General features: G+C 36.7%; 1 protein-coding gene across 1 annotated transcript in view; it reads right to left on the reverse strand.

Moving 5' to 3' along the window:
* DPYD (dihydropyrimidine dehydrogenase) overlaps window positions 1-26,093 on the reverse strand; it is a 364,617-nt gene that overhangs the window by 333,697 nt on the left and 4,827 nt on the right. Inside the window, exon 2 of the mRNA XM_075156366.1 lies at window positions 8,891-9,001. Within this exon, the coding sequence (XP_075012467.1) occupies window positions 8,891-9,001 (111 nt within the window). The remainder of the gene's footprint in view (window positions 1-8,890; window positions 9,002-26,093) is intronic.

Consider the following 26,093-nt stretch of genomic DNA (forward strand, 5'->3'; position numbering starts at 1 on the left):
AAAAGAAGAATATACTAATGGTTTCTACCGACATCATGTTTAGTGGAATAAGGGAAACGGGGAAGGAGGAGATATTAAACATTTTAAAGGGCAAGATAAGAATTTAAAAATCAAGCCAACTTGAAGGGTCAGAATTTAGGCCATAAATTGAATACAAGATAATCCAATGCTCTTGTAGAAGGAACAGCACATTGTGGGATAGTTCAGTGTGTGAGGCAAAGAAATTATTTCATTCTACTCTGTGCTAGCTAGGTCCCAGCTGAAAAATTGTGTAATTTTTCATCATCATGATTCAAGAAAGATGCAGAAAATGAAAATCCAAAGAAAAGCATCAAAATAACAGTTTCAGAAAACATGACCAGCAAAGAAGACTTGAAGGAAAACAGAGAACTGGAAGGGTATCTAACAGGAATCTTCTATTATAACGGATTTTATACCAAAAAGGAACAATCATCAATTGTTCTGCAAGTAGGAGGAGAAGGACAATATGACAGTTTGAACTTCAACAAATGAAATATAGTCTATTTTAGGAAAAACTTGCTGTTGCATTGATTAAACACTAACAAGAATGAGAAGTCTCCAACATCATATGCCTTTAGAAATGGGTTATACAAATACCTGTCAAGAAACGTCTAGCTATATTTCATCCTGATCCAATCCAGAAATTCTCTCACTATCCCTCTCAAACCTACATTTTTATGTTTCTATGATTAGATTGATTTCTATTTACAGCCATAGCCGAATTTAAACCTGCTGCGTGGAGACTCTATAGCATATTCTCAGCACACTAGAAATTAGTTTACTGCCCTTCCCTAAAGTGATTTTGATCCATAAAGATTTGGTTTTACCCTTGCTATCTTTTTACCATCTGTTGCATTATTAACATAAAATGCCTTACCGTTATGTTTGCCTTTCCTGAATAGTGCATATCCTTTAAGGTAACTACACAGGTAGGCATTTGGATGCTTCTTAATTTATTTACTTGATTTAGCAATGTTAATAACGTTCCTCTCACATGGTACATGAACAAGAAAACTTCAACTTATTTTTTTAAAGGAAAATACAAAAAGACATGAATTACAACTTGATAATTTTCAAAGGGAATGCACGTGGTAGGATCTTTAGCTCTATAGAAGAAAGCCTCTTGCACTTTAGCTAGCAATTAAGCTACAGTAGGTTGTTGTCCTATTCTCAGTATCAGAGGGGAATAGAAAGTTTTGCTGAGTGATTGTTCCAGATACTTGTTGAAGAAACAGGACTGGCTGGAGATGGAAGAAGTGACTGCAGAAAACACATACATGTAGCTTTCTGAAGACTGCTGGAACTGCTGGAAAAGGCACGTAGCCAGAAAGACTAAGAGGGAATATGTTTCGACATGGCAACACCACAGCTCCAGAGACTGGACCACCCACCAGTTCCCACTTCAACAATGTGAAGTGCACATGCTATACGGAAGGCTCTTGTACCAAGGAGCATCTCTGCAGACTGAAGAATCCCAAAAACGTTATTTCTGATATCAATACTGGATGGGATACTATGTTTATTTTCAAAACTATATTCAAACAATGTATCAGTTTATAAAACTACAAAGAAATCATTATGAAAGTCTCAAATCATTCCTGAGATGCACCAACAAAAATTTAAGAGTTCCTGAAACCAGGACACTACTGTAAGCAAAGAATACGGAATATTGTAAGCAAAGGAGTAGCAAGTGATGAGGCAGTTAACTGCTCTCTATCTGTGGACTGTACATTGTGATAAAAATGCAATAGAAACTGGTCAAGATAAGGTTTTCAAAGCTTCTGGACAGTTCTGTTGTACCCACATACTTTTTCAATCCCCAGCCTGTTATGCATCCTTGTTTGAAAGCATGAGGATGCTAGTGTTTTTTTAAATATAATGCTATCAGGATTGGTTAAAAGATCAAAACCAAGCTTTTCTGCAAGACCTGTTCATTCCTATTTAAATCAAGTGATTTTTTGATACGCATATTTGACTGATTTTTTAATATGCATAAAAGAAGTGATGGACTGGTACTCAGAAAATTTTTGTCCAAGTATATGGCAAAGTTGCAGACAAACGACAAGCAAGGTCTTGTAATGAACACTTCAGTGCAACTTAATATTGGACAGCGCTACCAGCCCTGCTTAAAATACAGCATTCAGCAAGCTATACTATTTCCTCCACACTAAAATTGGTCTCCCAGCTCCTTTTACTTCTAGCGAGCAGATGTCTTCCAGGACTTGGACAATATAAATAGATCTGAAGTGAGTAATTACTTCAGGTTTCTCCAAGAAATGATGTTCAAGCACTTACAATTTCTCAACCTAAAGCTCGTGATCATTTTTAATTTTACAGATTTCTAAACAGAACAGAGATAGGGCTTTCGCTATACAAGAAGAAAGTCTAGGAGAGGAAAGGAAAGAGCAGTATAGGTTTCAGTATAGGCTTCAGTAAAGGCAAAGGTTTACAAAAGAAGGAAAAAGTGGGAGTAGAGGAGCTGAAAAAAGAGAAGCTAGTCTTATTCTGTTTTCCAATACACCAACACAAGAAAGCACCTTTATCTCCACCCAATAACTACAAGAAAGTGCACATATAGAAATCCACATCTAAAAGAATATACAGCTAAGCAGAAGATGACAGTTAACAATGAAGATTGTTTCTGGTCCTATCTCTACTCTCTGATCTGCTCAGCTTTAATGAAGGGGAGTGAGTTGATCAGACTTACTAGAATTCAGCATTTGCAGCAGACAAGCATTTTTCATTTTGTCATATATGTATGTGTAAAACCAAACAATTTGCAACTCTGAGACACTTCAGTTCTGAAATGGTTAAGATCAGAAATACACCTGGAACTAAAAATCTTTGGTGAGTGCTGCTCTGTAAGAAGGGGAATCATCCAACATCAAATCTGAAGAACACCAAACCTGAAGAACTCTGAACAGAGGAAGTTAAGAGGTCAGAGGTGGTTTTGCACAGCCCTGCAGGAGAGCCACAAGGTAAGAAGGAACCTTTTGCAGAGGACTAAAAAAGATTTGGCATAACTTGCCATCAGCTAGTATTTACAATTCGATACACAAAGCACTAATTTATAGCAGTCAGGCAAGTTAGGAGGTATTGAGATATTCTAATGAAAACACCTCAAGATATTGAAACTAAAATAAAACAGAAAATTCAAGGATATAATATATAATACGCATTTCTTAGAGCAAGTATAAGTGATATCATATATAAACATGTAAACCATTTATTCCAGTAAAATGGTTATAAATGCCAGCATTTGGTATCGATACGAGAAAATGCAGAGTAATTAGTTAATCTAAAAAATGCATGAGTAGGAATTTGACTGCTAAATGATTAAACTTGTACATTTTTAAATGTCTATTAATATTTAATTATTGACACTATGAAAAAAGAGAAAAATCTCTTGATGTTACTTCTCAGCTCTTTCTGATACTCGGTAACCCATGTATTATTCATACGAATAGTTTGTGCATATACAGTCAATCACTAGTTAAATAAAAGAATCATTCTCAAATTCCCTAATCACCTCAATAGATCCTAATGCAATATTTTCCACATTTGGGAATCAGTGTGTTTTATTTAAGAAATCAGTCTGGCCATGATGAATACAGTGCAGCCTGAGCAGACATCAGTTCAAAGAATCAGATGTCAAAGTGCTCCCTCTAATGTCCCTTAATCATCACACCAATTAGTGGTTGAATAGTGATGTGATTAAAAAGACTGCTGCTATCCTATACCTATTCAGACTAGTAGAATTCTACATATGTTCTACCAATTAATGTTTGAATAGAGCAGCGATTAGAGAGACATCTGCCATTGTATATTCATTCAGAAAAGAGCTAAACTTGCATATTCATATGCAATGAAGACAAAAATAAATATTTGCAAAGGTAAACTATACATTTAGATTATAAAGATAATTGAGTTGATTTCCTTTAATGAGTGTTCTCTATTTTACAATATTTGGGATTATTTTTTATTTATAAATATATAATCTTTCATCAATATGTGTCTAGAAATGGCCAAATTATTCACTGAGAAAGCATTTATTCACTAAGGTTCCTGATTTCAGGCCTCGGGTAAACTGGGTTTCATATCTACTTGTTTGCAATTTGCGCTATTTCTGCTTCAACCCATCAGTTATTTGTGAACTGCTAACTTGATTATTCTGTAACCATGACACACGATTGGGCACAAAAATCACATGGCATGTTTCCATCTCACTGGAAGGCAATACTTAGAGTAACAAACTGATTATAGCTGAGAAAGAATCATCTTATTTACAGGTTTTTCTATGCAAGCTTGGACATTTGTACACTAAGAGGTCCTTACAAGCCTTTTTTTTAAATAAGAATTCCTTTTTACAGACATTCATATGTAGCAGTGACAGCCACAGAAATACTAACAAGGTAAAAAGCAGTTTGAAGTTTTAGCAAACTCGTTTCTATTGTTTTAAGGAAGCAACCTTGTCCTCTGAATTTAGAGAGCAGCGTGATCTGTTACTTCTTGCAGTGTATTGCAGATCTCACTCTCCACAGTTAGCACAGAACAATCTGGTAGTTGCACCTTAATGTTGCACAGAAAAATACAAGGTGAAGAATTTGGTTCTCTCTAATGTCTGGAAAGAACTATAGAACAGTTAAAGACTCTTGGCCAAAAGTGATGCCCCGGCAAAAAAGCTGAGCTTAAAAATGATTTTGTTCAAGGAAGAAAGGCTCTTGTTGCACAATACTGATCAGGCTTAGCAAATGTAAGGACAAAGAACAATGCTAGTACTGCCAGAAAAATCAATACTGTGACAGGCTATGGCAATTAACTACAAACCAATTTAAACCCCATTTCCTTTTCACCTTTCTTGTCTTGTTGAAATACTTCCAACTCTTCCATCTGGAGCAATTATTACTATTATTTCTAAATGCAGAAACTGAAGAAAGTCTGAATACATAGGTGGGTCTATATCATCTTCTCACCTATCCTTAGTAGGTACCTCCAAGGTTTCATTACAAAAAAAGGATGGACTACAATATCCCACTGAATTCTCCAGTGACATGTGAATTTATAAAAATTGCAGAGGTTAATTTCATTAAAACAACAAAACCACACATGTACAAGGTAAAAGCAGAACTCGTCCCATAATGCTCAGAAACCCTATTCATAAAGCAAGGAGTTCAGTGTGCTGGGTGTAATGCAAATGCACATAATGCGTGCCCATCTAGTTTGCGATTTAAATGTCAGCAAGCATAAAATACGTACAGAAATGGAATTATAGAGAGTTGGGAACCATAAATAAAAACATAAATCAGATGTCTAAACAATCCTGAACTACCTAGGAAAACCCTGAAATCAACGCAAGTCTTCACAGCATCTACAGTTCATTTCTTTGCTTTAGTTTTATCTGTAAAGTGATTACCTAATGTGATCTAAATTTTGCTTCCTTCTCCGAGATTTACTATTAGTATAGCCATCTCAAAAGTCTTCTACTTTTAATTTCTTCTGACCAACAGAACTCTCTGTCTCCCCAGACAGACTAGTGGCACCTGTTTATACCACTTTTCAGCATGATTCAGAAGAAACCAATGTTAATGCTTAGGTTTAGCACTGTTACCGAGGGTGACTCAGCAATAAAGAGTTTGCCTACTCTGATCTAAATCTCTGAGTTAAAATTTCTGAAGGAAAGCTGACTGATCTTGCATCTACAGCTATAAATCATTTTTACAGCAAAATTTGGTTGCTAAAACAGTAAACAAACAATAGCACTCATTGAAAGCATAACTGAACCTTCCTTCAGGAGAATGCTTTTCCAATGCTGAGGAAAGATATTGACACTCAGTTTCCACTTCAGAACTCATTTAATGGGCAACCCAAAGTGTCTCAGAGTAGGCTAGGAGTTAAAATTTCACTTGTGTAATTATTCTGAGGAAATATGTGAGTCTGCCATCTGGAAGTGTATTAGACATTACAAAGTCACTGTGTGCGTGCCTCACCAGATGCAGCTTTTGTTCAGAGTTTTGAGGGCTGTTAATTTAATTAGTTTTGTATTTTCATACTCCCACCTTCCCTCCAACAGTAACTCTGCAAAGGCAGAGTCAGTACAGCTTTAAAAGAATCCAAAGCTAAAAGCCAAATTCAGATTTTAAGGAAATGCAAACAAGTATACTTCTTATGGACTTCAAATAGAGCTTGACCTGTTCGTTAGCAGGCCTAAACATTACTGCCAATGGCTTTTTAGACTGCAACAGAAAATTGTGCTCAATGTATCCTTTCCTACATTAGTTTTCTTATTTTAAGAAGGCTAGGAAAGGATTCTATCATTTTGTTTTCTTTGTTTATTAAAACCACTCAACAACAATGATCTGCAGAATGTAAAAAGTCTCTCATTTTTTCCTAACCCCTTTGACGCAATGGGATACCAGACAAATGTTTAGGTTTGATTTTTTTTAGTTTTGTAGGGCTTTTTCTGTCAGAATAGTAAGTTGTGTGGTAAATCTTGCACAGTAAAAGTAAGCTACATATTTCTGAGTAAAGTTTGACAGTTCTAAAAACTAGGACCACTACTGGCCAAAAAATAAGGACTACCCCTTTACAGTTTCTTCAAGCATTTTACATTTTTTATCATGACTTGCAAACTAAATAATGTGACATTTCTACCAAATAATTTATAATATACAGTATAAGAACTATCTGTGATGAAGGTGCGTACATGTACAGATATATACCTATTTGCTTATCTCTAACCTTTAACCCTGTAAGTTGCAACACGTGAGCAGATCTCTGTCAGTGCAGGGTCCTAATAACTGCACGGATCTCTATGCAGTAATGCAGAACTGTAAAACCAAGCTGTTTATTAGATTGTAAACCTATGCCAAAACATCATCCTGCAATATTTGACAACATTCAGAATTTCTTTCAACTGAAAATCCAGCCAAGGCACACAAGCTAGCGCTGAACCCAAAATCGGTGCTGTTTGTACAGCCCAGGAAGCTCAAGCCTTAGGGAGCCAAGAACCTCAGGCCTTGGGGATCCAAGAACATTTGAGACACCATGAGGTAAGCACACACAGCTAAGAGCAGGAACGCAGAAAGAGAGAGAATTTCTAGAAAGCTATGCACTTTCACAGTTAACAGCAAAATCTTCAAATATCAAACATTTTATGAAGAAACTGAATTCAAAAATCAAACAAGGCTGATATAGGGGAAAGCTCAGTGACCTTAAAGCCTAGAAGCTTTAGAAAATGCTTGTTAACACCCATTAAGAAGACATGTGTATGCTATAGTTTGGAGTTTAACTAACTAGGATAATTTACACTGGAACAGCTAATCAGGTTACTACACAAATACCTAGCTGCCCTGCTGCATGGATACCTGAGCTTCTTAACAAACAGTTTCTGAAAGCAGAGGAGTTTACAGCCCGGTATTGATTACAGGTCACCTGAAAACATAACAATGTAAACTGCAGCTGTCCTGTGTCCAGCTGTGCAGCAGGAACAGAGAGTTGTGGGCAGTAACTGCATCAGACATCCCAAAGTAATCATCCTTGTTTACAGACAGAAGTTTTTCATGTACGTTAGTTTCCAGTTATTATAACATTATCTAAGCCAGTAAATAAATTAAGAAAATGGGCATATTAGCTATAGTAAGAGAGAGATGCTTATAATCAATGCTACAAAACAGGAAACTATACTAGAGTATGGCTGAAATGCTAAGGATACCCTGGGTTGCTCCTTCCAGCAAGTATTTGTTGGTCGTACTGGATTTCATTATTTTGAGAATCTGAGGAACTTTGCGGGTTTTTTGTTTTGGTTTGTGTTTTGTTGGGGTTTTTTTTAATAATAAATGAATATCAACTATCAAACCTAAATTTTCCTACTTATTAGGAGAAGGTGTTTTGATAACACTATGAAAAGACACCATAACATTGTACCCATAAGGGAAATAGTCTGCAGATGAAGTAGTAACACTCTACCTAAAAGACTTCTGAATTTAGAGGATTATCTAAGAGAATCTGTAGGAAGACAGTAAAAACACTACAAAACTAATCAGACGAGAGATCAAAGAGACGACAAAGTCTGATAGGATTAGTCAAATGTCACACTGAGACTAGGAATATAAATACCTAGAGAGAAAATAATGATATTGATATCTAATGGCAGAAATACTGAAGAATACAGACAGTTTATAATAAAAAAATATTTATTTTAAAACTATTTCCTAAAAATACAATGCACAAAATTTAAAATCCAGAGCCATGTTTTAATCTAAGCTTTATGTATTTATATATAACATACATACATATGGTCATGTAAATATAGAACATATCTAGATAGCTCTATATATAGACACATGTGTATATAAAATAGGTACATACGATGAGTTCCCCTATTTCTGTACTGAAATAAAGTTACCTTTAAACGTCTCAGAAAGGATAGTGAAGTGCTGCTCTACCCAGTGTTACTCTTGGAAAACAGAAAGAAAAGAAGCAAGTGGGCAGCAGCCCTGCAGGGTACAGAAGAGGCAGCTGATGCTGGCTACCCAGGGAGAGCAAGTGGCTCTGCGAGGCTCGGGAGGTGGTGGGCCAGCTGTGATACCACTTGATACTTGAGACGGATCAGACTCCATAACAAAAGGGGAACAAGTTGCATCAAAGACTTACTAAATCACCAAAAAGGAAAAATGTATAGCATGTACTTGGTTCTGAAAAGTAAATAGCTGGTCACAAAGTAACTTTGTATCTACAGGAACAGAACTAGAAGCCAAATTTGGCTACTGAACAAACACAGGAAACTCAAATTTGAATTTCTCACACAACTGAGATTTCCGCCTCAATGATTTATTGCATGTTCCAGATGCAATAATAAACATGCACTTACTGAACAGCTTTTGTCAGAATTCCTTTTCCATTGCTTCTTGACTTGTTTCTTTGCTGCAGTTGAATGAAGAGTTGCATGTGTCTGTTTTCGGGGATTTAAAGCCAGAATGTTCTGTAGAAAGAAAACAGAAAATATTAAAATATAGATAAAATTTCCAAAAAAGTTCAAAGCCTCTTAAATCACACCTCACACACTTATTTACAGTGCTATGCAAAAACAAAACACAATTTCTCAATATTATAGCCCAACTTCATACGAATTTGTTTAGATTTCTATTGTCCACACCACTTAGATTTTGAGTAAAGACATTTCTAGGACTGCTAGAAAATAGAATTATACTTAGTGGCCATGGTAATGGTTTCCATTCCCAGATGTTTGTAATGTACAGCATATAGAAACACATAATTCTGCTTCATTATATCACTCCAAGTAACACTCATAAAGCAGAACAAGCAAAAATATTTTAAAGTATCTGGGTTATTTCTCGATGTTTCATCATTTCAGTATAAATTCCAACTCCCCCTTCACAGGAACCTGCTTCTACACCTAGTGAGCTGAGGAGTTAACTTCATTTCTCTTACAATGCTTTTATTTGCAAAGACACAAACAAACGTTGCAAATATAGCTGTACTTTTAAGTGACAGTGGTGGTCTGACACCACAGGCAGAATGAAGTTTGTAATGTCTTTCATTATACTACTGTAACTCAAAAAATTAAATCAGCTTTCTGGAACCCGAGCTCTCTTTCAAATCAGGCAAATGACAGGTTTCCACAGCAAAACTGACCTCATTTAATTCAAGGGGTGAGTGTGAACAGCCTGCAAGTGACAGATCCAGACTCAGGTCTGCGATGGAGAACCAACACAGGCATATTGTTGGTTGTACCTCCTGGAACTGGTTTTGTAAGTTTTCTTTTAAAAAAACTTGACTTTAGCACTATACTTCTCCACAGTGGTGAATAGGATGTGCTTATTCTGTTACTATATGTCAAAGATGTGTGAGACTGACTTACAAAAATGGAGACAGAACATGATGAGTATGATGGAGTTATGAATATTATATCAGGATGTTTCCTTATTTTAAAAGTCTGCTTGAGGGCTGATAATGATGAAAAAGTAATCTGTTGTATTAAGATTTTATTGTGTTGATGTTTATGGGGACTTTTTTTTTTAAATGCAAAGCAGTTACTTTCTAATCAACTATTTAATGCTTACTCTGGACTGATCAGTAATCCATTTTTCTCACAAAACAGAAATCTCACCTACTTGAAAATTCTACCTGCAAATAATAACACAGTCCAACAGAGTAACTTCCAGCTTGCCTGAAGCACAGAGAGACAAAAAAGTGGGTTACAATATTCAAAAAGGTATAGACTATTTAGCAGCCTACATGCTGTTGACTTTCAGGAAGAGTTAGAGGGTGTAATCAGATGTACCTCTGCAATTCCAGCAGTAAAGATGCTGCTCCATTTCTGGGTGTTCCGCAGCTGAGTACCTCAGGCAAGATGTGGCAACCAAATGCATTCAGTGGTGGTTTATGCTAATTTATTTCATTCTTAATTAAAACAGAGCAGGGACATTCACATAAGGGATGTCACTTACAGCATCTCAGTTGCTACTTTAATTTCTCGAGATGATCAAACTCAACTGTCAGAGCACATCTGACTCATTGCTGATAGGCTGTTGAGTGCTGAAATCACCCAAACCGGGCAGTAGGTCCTGAATCACACATACACTTTACCAAAATTTTGCCTACTCTCTTTTGTAATTGCTTAATGCAGTACTCTTGGCCATGAATATTATAATTATTTTAGCAAAATGAAATGAATTGCAATTTTCTAGTAATAAACTGTAACAGATGTACTCTACTGGGTACAGCACCAGTTGGTTTAAAACATGGAACAAATGGTGGGGCAAGCCAAGGACGGAAGAATCCCCATATGTTTGCTCCTGTTGGAATTCTGCAGCAGGAGCATGGCTCCAAGCGCAACAGTTGCAGAAATCCAAAAGGACTATGTAGCGCAGCATGTCCCAGAATTACATCTGAAATAAAACTGGCACAGGACATACTAAATCACATATACAACATAAAAATTGCTTATATTCCCACTACCTAAAGAATATACTATCTGCCTAAATCTTGGATTGCTGTCCAAGGTGGCTGTTCTAGCTAGAGGTCCCTGGTGTTTAAGAACTGCTCAGAAGTTAACCGCCTAAATGGGAAAGCAATGTAAATGCTTAAACTGTCAGAAAGGAAAATTAGTGAGGGTGTTTTCTTCCTATTCATTTCAGTTCCCTGGTTGGTTTTCTGCAGCTTACAGCTAGTCAGACATTTAGTAAATTCAACAAATAAATTCAGGCAGGTCAGCCAGTCAGTCGAAAATGACTGAGAAGAAAGTTCTAGAGGGAGCGTTGCAACTAACACTTAATGTATGCACCCAGCTAAACAAAAATAAACCATCATGGACATGCAAGAAAGGAATCCTGAGACCTCCAATCTCTCAAACACAGTGGCCATCTGACCAGCAGGAGAGCTCATTGGTGAGGAGAATTATTTGGGCATCTGTGATCTTGCTTGTCCCATGCTTATTCTGCTACATAAATTCTCATTCTTGCCAGAAGAGCTGTTGTTTGATCTCTCCAGATGTTGAAAGGGCAAGACTCAAGTTCCCCAATGCAGGATGTGGGTACATAATACATCACTTTTCAGAGTACTATGAACTTTGAATTTCACATTAAGATGCTATTTGTATAGTAATGGCAAACCTATGAATTATATATTTAGTGTTTTACATAAATGGCCACATTTATTTCATTAAAAATAAAGTAGGTATAAATCCATTATCATTAATGGCTGCAAATCAGAATATAATGCTACTGTATTTTTGTAGAAATCTATTTAGGTACTATGTTGATGAAGAAAGAAATAGGGCTCTCAGTAAGCACATAGAAGTAAATTCAACCCATGTTGAGTACACACTTGTGGCACAGCCGTACAACATGCATAGTAAGAGTTAAGCTTGCAGCTTTGCACAACACTGATGATTATGGGCACCACCAAAGTATTATACTTACTTTCGTTATTTCCATAGATTAATTTGAAGACTTCACTTTGGGAAAAAAGCCAAGTGGTCTGTCTCTACAGAACACAACTCAATATATATTGCAGATAACTCCCTCAAATATGACTACCTTAAGGAATTCCTTTAATAATAACCCATAACAATGATTTCTTTTATGTCTTTTAAAAGACAAAGATTATTATAAGCCAAAAAATATTAAAGAATGCTTTAATTCCTTAATACATCCTCTTCTAGAAGGGAATGTATTCATTATGACTAACATATATTGATTTACGTTGCAAGTATCCTAAAATGCTATAATATACTCGTATGTAATGTACATTGAGAATGACTAGCATGTATAAGTGATAGCTACAGTTTTTAAATTTTGAGAATTTAGCGATAAATGGTTATGCTGATCTGTGCCAACACAGTAACATAGCTTTTGAGAATAAACTTGCCATAAGCTATTCATTAGATGTTTATTGCTCAGCTTCTACTTTAAAGGCTATGATTAAGAAGTCTACACAAAAAATACTAGCTCTAATCTTCACTATCATCTATTAATGAAAAGGCTGTAAAAGTTTTAAAACAGCATGTTATATTACAATGAGTAATTTATCAAGAATTTGAATTAATATTACTCCAGAACAAGTGATTTCAAAGCAGTCATTCAGGATAGGACACATTCTGCAGTTGGGAGTCCTGTTTCTGATACAGCATTTTCAGGTAAATCAAGACAAGTTTGGCACATGCTCTGCGGTGATCCAACATAAATTTCTGGTATAGAAATTTCATTTCATTAAAAGTGTCACACCCATTTTATTCCCATCTCATAAAGTCACCTTTTTAGCTGAAATCATAAAAAGCTATTGCAATTAAATCTGATTTTTAATTAAATGCATATTCAGCAAAATAAAATATAAAGTTATGGAAGCACTATGCTTATTAGGAACGCTCCAACACCAACTGAGGTGGGGGAGGAGGGGCAGAGAGGGGATGGTGTTAAGAAAAAAAGCACAATTTACATCATAGGTAACATAGGACTGCAGTAACTTCAAGGCAGTCGTCAAAAAGTACTGCTAGTCTAGCATTGTCTTTGTAAAATATATGACATTACTCCAAATTTTGAAAGCTTTTCTTTAAAGCACTAAGCTTTGAAGTCTTCAGCTTTTTTCTTTTTTTTTTTGTCCCCCCAAAGTAACAACCTTAGCAAGGTGACCTGGTTATGTGGACCTTATCTCTCATTCGAAACAGGAAATTTGGTAAAAATTCAATAGTTAAGATTACTGTGCTTCTGGAAGAACTCCTACTGAAACCAATGAGTTGCATCAGGAGTATTTTGTCCTTAGTAATCCTCATCTTTTTTACTGGTAATTCAAAGCCAGAATAAGGAACAGAAGAACCCTCTTCAGGCTCTGTCACAGGTTGCGGTATTAAAACTGTATAGGCTTCTTAATAAGACAAAGTAGTAATTTGCTCTTTTTCATGGATTCTGTCCACTTTCTCTAGCTTGTTTGGCAAGTTTTTTATGAACAGCCCCAAAACACCTGCTGAAGTTCGCCACAGATCAATACGCATACAGCCACGATGAAGCTGCTGAAAATGCAACCATTCACATGCAAACTATGATTATGGGCATAAAATGTGGTCCCATGCGTTATTCATTTTGTTTTAGCATACAGCACACTTACCTAGCCCAGCCTCTGCAATACACAGGTTCTATCCTGTTTTACTCCAGTTGCTTCACAGAGCATCCTCAGCTAAACTCTTTTGTATACATCAATTAAAATGCAGGAGTAGGCTAGGCATGCTAGTGAATGCATGTGGAGAGCAATTTAACCCACCCTATTCCATTAATCTACCCAATTTCCTTAAAAAGAGTTGTAATCTCCCTCACAGCAAGTAACATTAAATGTATTGCAAGATACATATGTTCACCAAGTGAACATAATGAGAACATACTTATTTTTTCTAAGAATAATGAGCATACTAAACAATTAATTTCAAAGCTATGCAAGTGCTAATTCACTGACAGAAACAAGTACCTGGGTTTTTTCCCCTCATATTTTCTAATATATTTGAACATGAAACTAATTTTATTAGCATTTGTCAGTCAAAGACCAAAGAACTCAAGCTAGAAGTATTTGTTTTCATGAGATTAGATGACCCAGAATAATGAGTATTGTTTAAAAATCATGTCAGTTAAGAAAAAGATGACTATGGCATGAACTCTTTCTATTAATATCTTATTTGAATTGCCTAGTTCACATTTTACTTCTCATTTCTACTCTGCCTTTTGGAAAACTGCGTGAAGCACTAACAGTTAGATGCAGCACTTCAAACACTGTGTAAAGTCCCTAACTATTGCAAGTGGAAGTTTCATTACCAAATAAGCAAGAGCAAGTTCTAGTCCTAGAAGTTTGTAACACTAAAGATAAACAAGATTTCAAAAAATAAGTATCCATGGTGTCATGTCTTCCAGAAGCTAGCTCTATGTTGTTTTTCATTATTGAAAGAATATAGAAAAATGTTGTGAATTTCTCCCTCATGCTTGTGTATGATAGAATATCTCATAAATTGCTACTTGTATCAAATATGTATTTCCTTACTGAAGATCTGAACTGATGAGAAACTTTACAAACCATTTATATAATCTGGCTGACAATATATCTTAGGAATTCAACCAAAAATTTCAAAAAGGAGAAAAGACTGCTTTCACAGTAGTTCAGGCCTCGTTTAATTGTGAGGCAACGAAGGCCAGAGAAAACTAGATGAAATGTGAAATGACTACAGATGTCAGGGGAATAGTGTGGCCAGCCTTTGGAGAACCAAATTCTAGAACCAGAAAGGATCCCAGACAGCATGGGACTCAGAAGGAAAACCCCCAAAGAATTATTTTTGTATATTACCAGATATGTTTTCTGTTACGGAAACAGCTGCACGTGTGAGCAAAGCCACAAGTTGACTGCGAGCCCATTTATATTACGGTACGTAATAGTGTGACAAGCCACGACCCTCTCATCTCTTTCAACAAGGATAAACTCTGCAGGTGACCCTGTGTGTCCAATTTAATTATTACGATATCTTCAAACCAGAGTCCTTAAGTTGCAGAGAGTTGGAAGATGGGGCTTGACTTCTGTGGAGAGACAGCCAGCCTGTGACTAGGAAATGTGCCAGAAGAACAGCAGTGCTGCAGCCTCCTGTGAGACAGGGGCCAAGAAGCCAACGGGCTCAAGGGACTGGGGCCTGACCCTGAATCCTTGCGTGTATACGGGCGGGGGGGGGTGGAAGAGCTCAAACACACCTGGGAAAAGACTCAACTTTTAATCACAAGACTTATTTCTTCTCTGAGCCACACAAGCTCAGAGACTCAAAAAAGAGCAAGAACTCAAAGGCCAATGGATGATCTTCTAGTAAGCATATTCTAGCTGTGCAGTGACAGGTCACTGCCTTTAGCATAGCACTTAAGTGCTACAACTTCATCTTTACACTTCCACGTAGCTTTAGATTTCTCCATAAGACAGACTGCTTCTGCACCAGAACAAACACCTTTCCGGCTTCTTGCACTCCTTACACAGCCTCTAATATTTAGTGAGAGTAAGACTATTCTTTATCTTGTAATAATATCATAGCATACCGGTATCCTAGAGGTATAGTCCTAGATCCATCACTAGATACTTAGAAAGCGGGGTTTCCAAAACAGATTTACTACTAGAGATTTTCATGGTCCTCAGATTTCCCTGCAGTATGTAAAGACCATCTCTTAACAAAATGAGCAGTTTTCTAAATCAGTCCCACAAAAGTCAGGAAAGTCTTAGTTACAAATATGTCTATATTAACAAAAGTGTGGTATACCTCACCCACTTTCTGTTTATTTATATTTGCTTATATAACAAGCAAAGTTAATGGATTAGAGATTAACAAAGTAGCAAAATTACATAACCCTAAATGTGGTTTACCTAATCTTGTTGATACGTTAACTTTCAGATTAAGAGCTTGATTTCTCTACCTCAGCAATGCATTTATGCTAGGTTTTACTGTAAATTCTAGAAGGTTTATTAAAATAGAAAACAAAAAGTGTTACTTGCTTCCCATAAATACCAACCACTATTCTCTATTGGAAGAACTCTGGGTGGTAAATTACGCCACTGGAAACTCTGCATGCTACCTCCTTGACACAACTAATCTCTGCAGAAGTGCCTTGACCGTCACAGGGAAAACTAAAGTGAATACTCACCCTCCGTGCTTAACTTTAAGTATCCAAGTAGCATCCCAGCACTCAGTGAATTATTCACATATTTAACACAAGCCCATATATATTAAAAGCCACACAGCTTAAAGCAGGCTTAAACTCCACCGTGCCATAAGATGAAGTTCTCAGATCTGAGGCTTCCCCAGGAACACCCTACTCTGTGATAAGATCCCATTTTCACACTATAAACAATAAACTACATCAAAAGCTATTACAGTTAACGTCGTAAATTCAGAGGAGGCATAGCTGAGCACAGCTCTCATGGATTTACTCAAAGTTGAATTCACTGTTATGTATTAATTTTGCCGACTAAAATATTATTTAATTTACAGCCTTTAAAAATAGAAGGGTTTAAAATTTGGTGCAGCTATCCTTCTACACCTACATTTAACATTTTAATCCATATTCTCTCTAACTGGACAGTCTTTAATCACCCAACCAATTGGCTAAGTGCAAAAAAACAGAGCAATTCATGTCACAGCCTTGATTCTTAGCTTCATGACTGCTGTTACTTTAAAAGCAAGCACATGCATGGTCTCCACAGTCTGTGAAACCCACTACACTCAAAATTACCTTTTTTCATCTTCCTAATAAAAGTACCTTCCTTCTTTACAAATCAAAACTTAAAGCTTCAAAAAATATTTAGGTTTGCATCACAGGTATAACAGAAGTTTTTGGTTTCCTCACTATAATATTTATCTATGCCTCGATGGCTTGCACATCAAATTGCTCTGTTACCTGAGGAATACTAAGTAACATTTGTAACTGCTCACTCATATGGAGAGTCATTTAATGAATATCTCACAGCAAAAAGGATCATTATCATACACATACATTTACATCTCACTTCTATTTTTCTGCAAGAAGACAAACAGATTGAAAGAGAAAGCAAGCTCAGTTGCTTTTGGAAATAAACTTAGTGCCAAAACCAAAAACAGGCCATTGTAAACCCGTAATTGAACCTCTCAACTGAACACACAATTGCGGGTGTTTGCTTAACCAAAACCCAAACTTGCATTAGAGACATGTCAGTTAACAAAAAGTGAATGCTCTGTTGACTTTTGATTATAGGAGAGAAATTAACATTAAAAGTTATTACCGCTTTAAGTTTAATCATTAGCAAAATCAGCAGAACTAATTTTAGCTGAGCAAAGCAATGTTCTGAAACTTTGCTAAAAGGTGATTTTCAAAGTCCAATAAACGAACCTGAAATGCAAGGATGTGACAACATACATCTAAAAGATCTAGTACATTCAGTGCTTGAAACACATATGAACATTTGTATTTGTTCCAAGAACATGCGAACTATCTATCAGTACTGATTTTCTAAATCTGTTGCAATATTAAGAAGTAACAAGTAAACTTACCTTATGCAAGTAACATGCAAACTTCTACAAAAATTTCAGTAGCAACTGTTTAATACAATGGTAAAATACAAAACTGACAATGGAACTACTGATTTTCTAGTAACTTTGTGTATACATCAGAGTATCCTAATCAAAAAGGAAAAAAAAAATCAGCACATAGAAGGAAAATGGAAGTGTGAAGGATTTGTTAATTATATACTATAAACAGTAAGGGTTTGATGTGTGAAGTTACATATTAAAATATTATCAAATGTCTGATAATTGAAAAAATACACAGCCAATTTTCAAGCAATAAAATTTAACAGCCCATGCAAGTAAGGCAAGAGGAAACTGTTGCCAATTTTTCCTTTTAATATGTCATTGTCTTCTTTTGCAGAAGCTCACCGGAAGTGATCCTCTGTTGACACCTTTAAGCAAAGAAATGTGACATTCTAGAAATACATAGCATCATATGCGTTATAGATGACAATGGAACATATTGGGGGAATATAATGGGGAATAATAATAATGGGGAATATAAAGCAATTCCTTGGAGTTCTTCACTCTTATTCAACAATTTGATTTTTAAATCTTATTGACATTAAATAGTGCTGAATGTGTGGGCGGAGGCAGAGGTGATACTCTTTAAAAAAACAGGATAATCAGATTAGGCTGCCCAATCTAAAATCATGCCAGCAAACATTTGGATTCTGATCTATCATACTTTGTCACATGCTTATACAGAAAACTTATTTTTAAAATACTTTATAATACTGCTGCATACAATACCCTTTATTTCCCAACTCTTTTACTTATTAAGACAAATCACATTTCTGCTATGAGACCTCTGAACAGGGAAGAATTGTTATTTTTATCATTTGTAAGGTTTCTAAGAATATAGTTAAGTAGTCCTCCTATAAACATACTGTAATGATTCTAAAGCCTTGGATTTCAGCTGCAAAAAGATTTAAGTATTGGACTTTTGTAAAAATAAAATTCCTATCTTGCTGACAGGTCAAAGCTCTCTTTCCTACACTACAAGATACAAGACCACAAAGCTGTGATTCAATTAGGATGGAAATACTAACAAACACTTGTCTCGGATCAGCATCCCTTTGTTCATGGTTTGCTATGAGCAGGAGCAAATACTGCAGGGTAACAGGAACAGCTGCAACAGAGGTAACATTATTTAGCACACTAGAAACGATGCAAAGGGAAAGTACCCAGGTAACTCTTATGTAAGTGCTTAGCTATCTTCCTGCTCGTCTCCACCTGACAGCTTCAGAAACATGCCAGAAGAACCAACAATTCAATGTGGATTTGGTCTTTACCTCCTTCAGCTCGACTTTAGGTCAGTTCTTCTTTTAGCTATTGTTTGCTCTTTTGCGTAACAGTCTAATGGAGTCACCCTGGAAAGAGACGACCTCCATCCCCATGATCCTGCCTTCCACTGACCAGGATGGAAGGCAAACATGGATGAAGTTGAGCTGGTTAGCTGATCAGCTAAGATTACAAAAGCAAATCAGAGAGCAAATATGACAAGAACACTGCTCCAGCACTAAAAGAGTTTTGACCCAACTCTCAAGACTGCTTATATATTTTTCATGAAGGGCTCATTGATTAAGTGCATAGAGAACATTATGCTGGGAGTTAAAAATTAGCTAACTTTGCCTTTGTGCTAAATACTTCTTGGGGTTCCTAAATAAATTCATCTTATCTCCTCACCTGGTCCTAAGGTTTGGCAGCATGCAAGCTACTCTGCTTTACTTAAGAACAAATATTCTACAGTCTTCTGAAAACTATTTCTTATCATATCCTAACAAAGAGGAACTGGCCTTTCAGCAGTTTTGTATTGGTTACTGCTGACATTTTATTCAGACTGTAATTTTTTTGAGAATAGATAATATTTTCATTTTTCCTGTTCTGTATTCATTTCATTTCTGCATTTTATCACCAGCGTTCTAGAACAGCTTCTGTTGTGGTTATCTTGTTTAATTTTTTTTTTTCCTCCCAACTTTTTTGTCACTCCCTCACTTCCATCTGTTTTGAAGAGCTATGTATAAGCTTACTAAAATCTATAAAATTTTACGTTTTCAATTGGAACTGAAAAAAGGACAACATCAAACACAGCTTTAAAATGGAAGCAGAATAAGTCTGGGAACCACCTCTAATCTCCCATCTCGTGTTCCTGTCATTAGCACGCACACACAGCCACACGCAAGTGTGTGAGTGAATTTGCACAAGCTTACTTTGTCTCTCAGATTCTAAAGACTGCCAGTATTAACAGGGAGGAAGGTATAGCTCTAACAATGATAAAAAAATTTGTTAAGGCTGAAATCAGATCTTGTATTCACCTGTAGTTATATTCCAAGATACTACACTATCGTGGTTTAACCCAGCAGGCAGCCAAACACCACACAGCCGCTCACTCACACACACACACCCCCCCCCAGCGGGATGGGGAGAGAATCGGAAGGGTACGAGTGAGAAAAACTTGTGGGTTGAGATAAAGACAGTTTAATAGAACAGAAAAGGGAAAATAATATTAATAACAATTATAATGATAGAATATACAAAATGAGTGATGCACAATGCAATTGCTCACCACCCACGCTGACCGATAACCAAGTAGCGATCGCTACTACCTGGAACATGCCTACCATTCATGTACTGAGCATGACGTCACATGGTATGGAATACCCTGTTGGCCAGCTGGGCCAGCCGTCCCAGCTATGCTCCCTCCCAGCCTCTTGTGTGCTTGGTAGAGCATGGAAGCTGAATGTCCTTGACTAGCAGGATACTTAGCAACAACTAAAAACATCAGTGTGTTATCAACATTCTTCTCATACTAAATCCAAAACATGGCACTAGGAAGAAATTTAACTCTATCCCAGCCGAAACCAGGACAACACTACACATGATACTTTGCGCACAGATCCTCACACCAATTACTGATAACGTTCTTCAAGACCTAGTACATAGACCTAAAATGGCACACCAAGAAGGACAGTGGGCTTTAATTTTATCAGTATTAAATCAAAGTCAAATCTGGTACTCATTCCCATTTTTGCCCTGAGCAGTAAGTGATGGAGTACTTATTCAATACTGATTTAATTTACAATTAGTTTTCGTAAATGCAATGGCTACACCCAATCTCACAAATTTCATTTTTAACCTTAACATGTGACATAATATGAAAACTGCTGACACAAATAATTGACTGCTTTATTATAAATCAGAATACTTAAAATTGTTTTTAAAATACCTCATAAATCCACATTAAGTCTACTTTCTTGATTTCGGAAAAGTTCATTTTATTCCACAGCAATATTCCATGATCTGAGCACTTAAAAAAAAAAATCACTTTTCTCAGTTTTAACTGTCATTGAAATATTCTTCATTTCAAAGATATCAAGAAATTATCACTATTCATTTTCAATACAAAGCCTCTTACATTTCAGCTGTCATTTTCAAAAAATCATACTGAAAATAGTGTTTCTAAGCAGAGTTCAGTTGCAGCGTAATAAGTAATAATTTCATCAATTAGCAGTATTCAGCATCCACTGAGAGTTCTCTCACTATTATTTTATTCATAGAGTCCTTTGTGGAAGTAGCATACTAAAGAGATCCATTTATCCTTCAAGGTTTTTCATAAATCTGTCATACATCTTAGAAAACAATTGGTTATTATTCTAGCTCAATCTAAATAACTATAATAACTTCCAGGTGTAAAACCTCTTCTTATACTTCCAATCTTCTTTACTCACATTATGGGTCTACATTTTTAATAACCTATTCTAGCACTTCTACCTACTTTCACACATGCATTCTGGAGTTTTGCATGTATGCTAGACATGCCTGGATGGGAGGGTAGTCAGCTTATTGTTAAGAGCAGAATAGAATTGGGTTTCATAGAATGCCCTTCACAATCAAGGCAAAACCAAGCATTTTATAATGAGCTAGATGCTAGTATAGATATTAACAGTGCAATGGCTGTAAAGGAAAATGCTGTGATTGTTAAATTCAGCAACAGCTTGCTTGCAGCACCTATTTTATTTCTCCTTCCCTCTACATCCCTCCAGATATTTATCAGCCCATTTCTCCTCACCCAGAAGGACACGTCCTGCCTTCTGTCCTTTCATGTCAAGACTGCAAAGGGCTCCCTTCAGAGCACAATATTATCATTCCTCAATCTACTAACAGAGATGCAATTAGGCAGTATGAGGACCTCTCTCAAGGCTGGGTAGACAGCCCTGTGCAGAGTGTAGAGCACAACCAAACATCCCCATCTTAGGAAATGGTAGCCCAAACTTCAGTGATGCATCTCCTACACAGCAGCCTGCTTCATTCTCTCCAAGTTGGTCAAATGTTTTGTTGACTGAGAAAACCCTGGCCAGGACAGTTCATTCCAACAGGAGAAGTTTCAATTTAAATAAGGCCTCTCAGAGCACAGCTAACAAAATCGCAACAAAGAACTAAGGAAAGTGCGCAGCAATATATTAATAAATAAACTAGGTACCACAACAACCTATCTGAAAATGGTACAGAGTTCAATTTCCATAATAAATATAAACCTAATGACATTGCTTACATGACTAATACTTGAAAGAAGTGCATCATTAGGAAGAAGAGATTAACATCAAACTTTCAAAGCAGCTTTCAATTTTTCCACCTCATTTCTACATTCTCAAAGTGGTGTGCACAGGTACATCTATTAAAAAAAACTGCATACACCGGCAAGACATGTGAATCAGACAGTTTGGCTGCCTGCGCACTTCCCTCTTCAATTACATATATAATTGTTTTTGAACCTGAAATTAAAATTTCAGAATGCATCACGATTGCCTTTAACTGATGATTACCAACCCATCTAAATGGAAATATTTACATTCAACACCTAGATTTTTTTTTTAATTATCTTTCAAATGAAGTCATAGGCAAGCATATCTGCCTTCTCCCATTTGCACTGTTGGTGTCAAGTTGAACTGGAAAGGCCAACCATTTCAATGAACTAAAATAAACGTAATTTTAAGGTCAAGTCACTTGTAACACTTCAGGCAGCAAATGTCATACTGAAAATAAAACTGAACCTTGGCTTGAGCAGAGATGAAAGATTTGGCATTTCAAGGACTTCCTTGTGTTTATCACTTTAAATTTACAAATAAAACACCAGCATCACATATACTAATATTTATCATATTAATAAAGCTTACTGAAACGATATGTATAAATACTGGAAGCATTTTTAAAAACAAAATACTTTTATAGGTGGGCTTACCCTAATTTCAAATTATAGTGAAGTCTCTGCAAGACCGAAAAACACTCAAAATTCCGCATTGGCTTAGTAAGGCATCTCTGACCATGGTAAGAGACCAGATGTTTTATAAGGTCTAAGTACTTTGACAAAGGGCAGAAGTGAAATTGCCCAACTCAGTCCACAGCATAAGAAAGCAAGGATGTTGAAAAAGTGGGTTATTTCATTTGTTCTGAGACTACACATCAAAGGTATGGATGTATTTTTCCCTATCCCCAGCCTGAGCAGCATGACCCAAGTAGTGGCCATCTAAGGTTGACATTCTACAGCTATCGGACAGAGTAATTCACTCCCACCACTCACAATGCATGCTAATACACTGACATCTGAGGAATTAAAACATCTCATGGCTTTGGCTAAGGCCTACCACTGTGGAACCTCCATTTACTTGAAGCCCTTCACACTTACGGGTTTGATATAGACATGCCAGTCATCCAGATGATGCATTTCCAAGGGGAATGACCTCCTCTTCTGTTGTAAGACAGTTAAGGAAGGTTACGCAGTGATTTCTGAGCTGTCTTGGGGACAGAGTACATATCAGAATTGCTTCACTAAGAGATTCTTGCATCCTTCCTGCTTGCAAGGAAAACTAGATCCCTTTGGTGTAAATCTGGGCTCAGAATGGTAATTCTACTACAACTTAACCGGGTAATAGCTTATGAATTGGATAATATTAAGAAAAAACTCCTATACGTATCTTGATCTAAACAGTCACCAAATGTACTTGCTTTGGCATTTCATCCTCACTGTGTCTTCTAATTTTTGTTGTTTTTTACTAGTGATATTTAAAGAAGCTTGCCCACCTGAATGCTATGTTCTTTGCCATCTGCAACAACAAAAAAGTTGTAAGAGTCTATGAACAGGAAAAAAAGAATTTAAAGTTAAACTTAAGACCCAGTCTGAATCACCTGTTATTTCATAAAAGAACACACCTGGCCAATTTGAAGGCAAAATGTTCTTTTTTCTAATAAGCGTTATTAGAAGAAGAAAACCAGAGAATTTAGGTAATTTCCTCCACTTACTTCTTTACCTGTTTTCTTCCCCAGGGTCAATTTGACCTGGATATATCTGATTTTTTTTATATTTACATTTTGAATTATGGCATTGCATTTGAACTGCATACAGACCAAGACGAGAAAATGCCCACCAAGATCTGTGTAGCCGATCTCTGTTGGCACATTTCACAAACTGGTGCTCTGCACATGTAAAGACGCCAGAGATTTATGCTGTGCTGATCTGCAAGAAGAATTCTGCCCTTAGTATACAAATGACAGCAACTGAAAATGAAAAGACTTTGAACAACATGCCCACACAAACGCCACCCTCTGAGCTTCTGATAAGACATTTATGGCCAAAGGTTTCCTAATCCCAAATGTTTGATTTCTTTGCCAAATCACATACTTGCTGAAGTCTCATACAAAGGCACAAATCCTGTTCTTCTCAAAGGTGATGGCACAGGGCAGGGAGCAGTGTGTAAGCACTGTACTGATGAAATAAAAAAAGGAATAGAAATCATATGCTAATAAGAGGAGGGAGGTTGCCAGGCAACCAGGGAGGGAGAGAAAGCAGTTTTTGATTTGAACTCTGTACTGTCAAAGGGTTAGCATAGCCAGAACAAACAGGACATATTCAATCCAGCTTGTCTGCAGCCAACAGGAATTTCAGCTTTTCTCAACATTTTAAGTAGAAGTGTGTTCCCAACTCACTGCCAGCTATGTTTGTGTTCCCTGGGTCATTTTACTGACACTGGCAAAATGACACAGGATAGGATGGACAGTAGATTTTTAAAAAGTGTCCATTTGAAAAGCAGCAGCATTTGTCTTTGGGTAGCACAAACTGCACCATGCATGTAGACTGGCTTGTAGGATGGAGATAGCTGTGCAACCTTGGGTCCAAGCAAATCCCAGTCCATCAGATACAGCCACACCTCTCTCGGCTGCACTGAAAACTGTGCAAGTTCTGCCCTGCTGCTAAAACTGCACCCCTTCAAATGCCTCTCAAAAGACTGCACCACTGCACTCCAGTCACATCTGACGGGCAAAATCCTGCCTTATGGATCTCAGTTTCCTATATCAACATGTAGTTTTACTTTCTTAAAAGATGTAACACTAAGCAGAGGAAAGAATAAAATTCAAGTCCAGTCTACAACATAAAACCATCATTAAATCCATTTATGTAACAAAAAGGAAAAGGAATTTCAGTTCCCTCTTGTTTTCAGTTGTTAACTGCAGCGACAGCCATTGTAAGTCTCATAACGGCCTGCGTTTCTCTTAAGTCCCAGCCATGAGAAAAGGTGGGAGTAGAGGTCTTATTTTAAAGACCTTCTTACAAAAAGAGTAAAATTTTTAAAATGTGGAAAAAATTGGAAGTTGAATTCATGAGTAACATTCAAACTCAAAGGTCGAAGGAAAATGAAAAGCACAAGAGGCGATTCCCCCCCCCCCCCCCCCCGCCCCAGCATCATTATTTTCAGTGCTACAATTTAGCAGACTATCGGCAGGGGAGGGAAGACCGTACATAACTCTTTGAGCATCAACAGGATTTGCATATACAACATGAAAAGGTAAAATGTTTCATACAGAAGATTTCTTTCCTACTTGCCAGTCCAGGTTTTAACCTGATGAGTAAATCATATTGTTCAATTCTCCAAAACAGACATAATTGTGGTCTATAATCTTCCACGAGGTCTTGGTAATCATGCTACAATTGCTCTTCGACTCAGCTAAGATTTTACTACAATAAAACCACGAAAACAATGAAGGAGCTTGAGAAATTCATTAAACAAAAATAGCTAAACAGGAAGCTTTATTTCCTCACTGATTGCTCGTCAAATGACCCTAGAAAGACACAGCCATCAATCTGGAACAGCCATCTGATCATCATGGCAAGCTATAAAGCAATAACTTAAAAAAATCCTACATATTAAAGCATCATTATGGAAATTCAAACAACTAGCAGGTATCTACAACAGAGAGAGACACTGTAATAATTGGGGCTTTTTAAAATAGAAGTTTAGCCTAGATCAAAGAAAGGTAGCTTCAGCTATTTATTCATATAACCTTTGCTTGACAGTTTTGCAAGCCATGCTGACTAGTAGGATTTCCTGCTATCTTGCTGGAGGTTTCCTGTGTTTTTACACTATTCTTTATTTTTCAATACTTGCCCTGCTTCCCTCTTTAGAGGACACCAAGCTTAGCTCTCAGACGTATCTTCAAGGCACCGCCTTTG

The sequence above is a fragment of the Calonectris borealis genome, chromosome 8, assembly GCF_964195595.1.
Source record: "Calonectris borealis chromosome 8, bCalBor7.hap1.2, whole genome shotgun sequence".
NCBI classification, from domain to species: Eukaryota; Metazoa; Chordata; class Aves; order Procellariiformes; family Procellariidae; genus Calonectris; species Calonectris borealis.